Source organism: Larimichthys crocea, unplaced genomic scaffold, assembly GCF_000972845.2.
Source record: "Larimichthys crocea isolate SSNF unplaced genomic scaffold, L_crocea_2.0 scaffold6333, whole genome shotgun sequence".
NCBI classification, from domain to species: domain Eukaryota; kingdom Metazoa; phylum Chordata; class Actinopteri; family Sciaenidae; genus Larimichthys; species Larimichthys crocea.
In genome coordinates, this window is record NW_020858339.1 from 1 (window position 1) to 1186 (window position 1186).

The 1186-nt window shown below is 41.4% G+C and overlaps 1 protein-coding gene across 1 annotated transcript; it reads right to left on the reverse strand.

The window, feature by feature from the left end:
* Positions 1-20: 20 nt before the first annotated feature.
* Positions 21-1180, reverse strand: LOC113745315 (sialic acid-binding Ig-like lectin 14). Its single transcript, XM_027276842.1, has 3 exons — positions 1171-1180; positions 573-893; positions 21-336 (listed from the first exon to the last, which is right to left on the reverse strand). The coding sequence occupies exons 2-3, from the start codon at positions 886-888 to the stop codon at positions 47-49; spliced, it is 606 nt and encodes a 201-aa protein (XP_027132643.1). The 5' UTR covers positions 889-893; positions 1171-1180; the 3' UTR covers positions 21-46.
* Between the last annotated feature and the right edge of the window lie 6 nt (positions 1181-1186).

The following is a 1186-nucleotide window of genomic DNA, read 5'->3' on the forward strand; positions in this document are numbered from 1 at the left end:
ATGGTGTGAAATGTAAATGTAACATTTTTGAGAAGATTAGTACAGTCTACTCACAAGTCACAGTTACATTAGCATATACAGCCACCGTTGTGTTCAAGTGTTGTGCTGTACAGATGTACTTTCCAGAATGTTCTACGGCCATATTATGGATGACCAGTGTGGCTGATCCAGGGCTGCTCTGCAGGTAACTACGAGATTCATTGTGCAGCTTTTTGTTGGAACCAAGTATAGTCCATGTGATACGAGATGGAGGAAAACTTTCAAAACTGCAGGTAAGATTCAGAGCATCTCCCTCCTCGAGAGATCTCCTCCCAGTGATTACAGGTTTCTTTGTATCTGTAAACAAAATATTTGAAGTGAAGATAAGACAGCAACAAGAAACAGATGAAAGATTTGTCATATTAGATAAGTAAAAAGTTAAAGACACATTTCAGAATCTTAGTATTTGGTATGTCCACTTTTTGCTTTAATGACGACATGCACTCAGGCGGGCTTGGACTTTTGTCATTCACTGTGAACTGCTGGTGTAAATTTCAGCACAGTATAAAAAATCAGTACAGCATGTTACTCACAGGTCACATTCAGAGTCACTGTCTCCTCTGCAGTGATGTTGTTTCTGAAGCCGACCTTGCAGGTGACACTGGTGCCATGGTGCTCAGCTGAGGGGTCAAAGGTCAAAGTCGAGCTGTATCTCTGTGCTACAGACGTTACAGACTCATTTTTGACAGCAGTGACATTTCCTGTGATGTGAGAGTCATTCTCTCCTTCTCCTCTCCATGTCCAGGTGATTTGAGGAACAGATCCAGAGCAGAGACCAGGAGCAGTGCAGGTCAGTGTGGTCTGTTTTCCCTCCATCAGAGGAGGAATCATCAGTGTGGGCTTCTGCATCAGATCTAAGGGAGAGCCGTCCATTAGTGGACTAAGGTGAGCAGTGTGAAGGTCTTATTCACTTAAATTTGGGCTAAAATAATAATAATGATATTTTGTGAAACAAGAACAAAAAGTCAGAGTTCTGTCAGGAATTACTGCACTTCCTGCTGGCTGACCACAGAGATCGACAAACATTACTACATCCCCCATTAACACTACAATACACCAAATATATTAGTGCAGTTCATAAGCACAACAATGAACATCTTCACTATGCATACATGTTGTATATCTTCATACCTTTAACAGAGATAGT

What these genes read in the sequence shown, in the direction of transcription:
- LOC113745315 (XM_027276842.1), bottom strand. Translation starts at nt 888, where the DNA reads ATGCAGAAGCCCACACTGATGATTCCTCCTCTGATGGAGGGAAAACAG. An exon ending in AGTGACTCTGAATGTGACCT is followed by an intron (nt 337 to 572) that starts GTGAGTAACATG and finishes TTTTGTTTACAG; the next exon opens with ATACAAAGAAACCTGTAATC.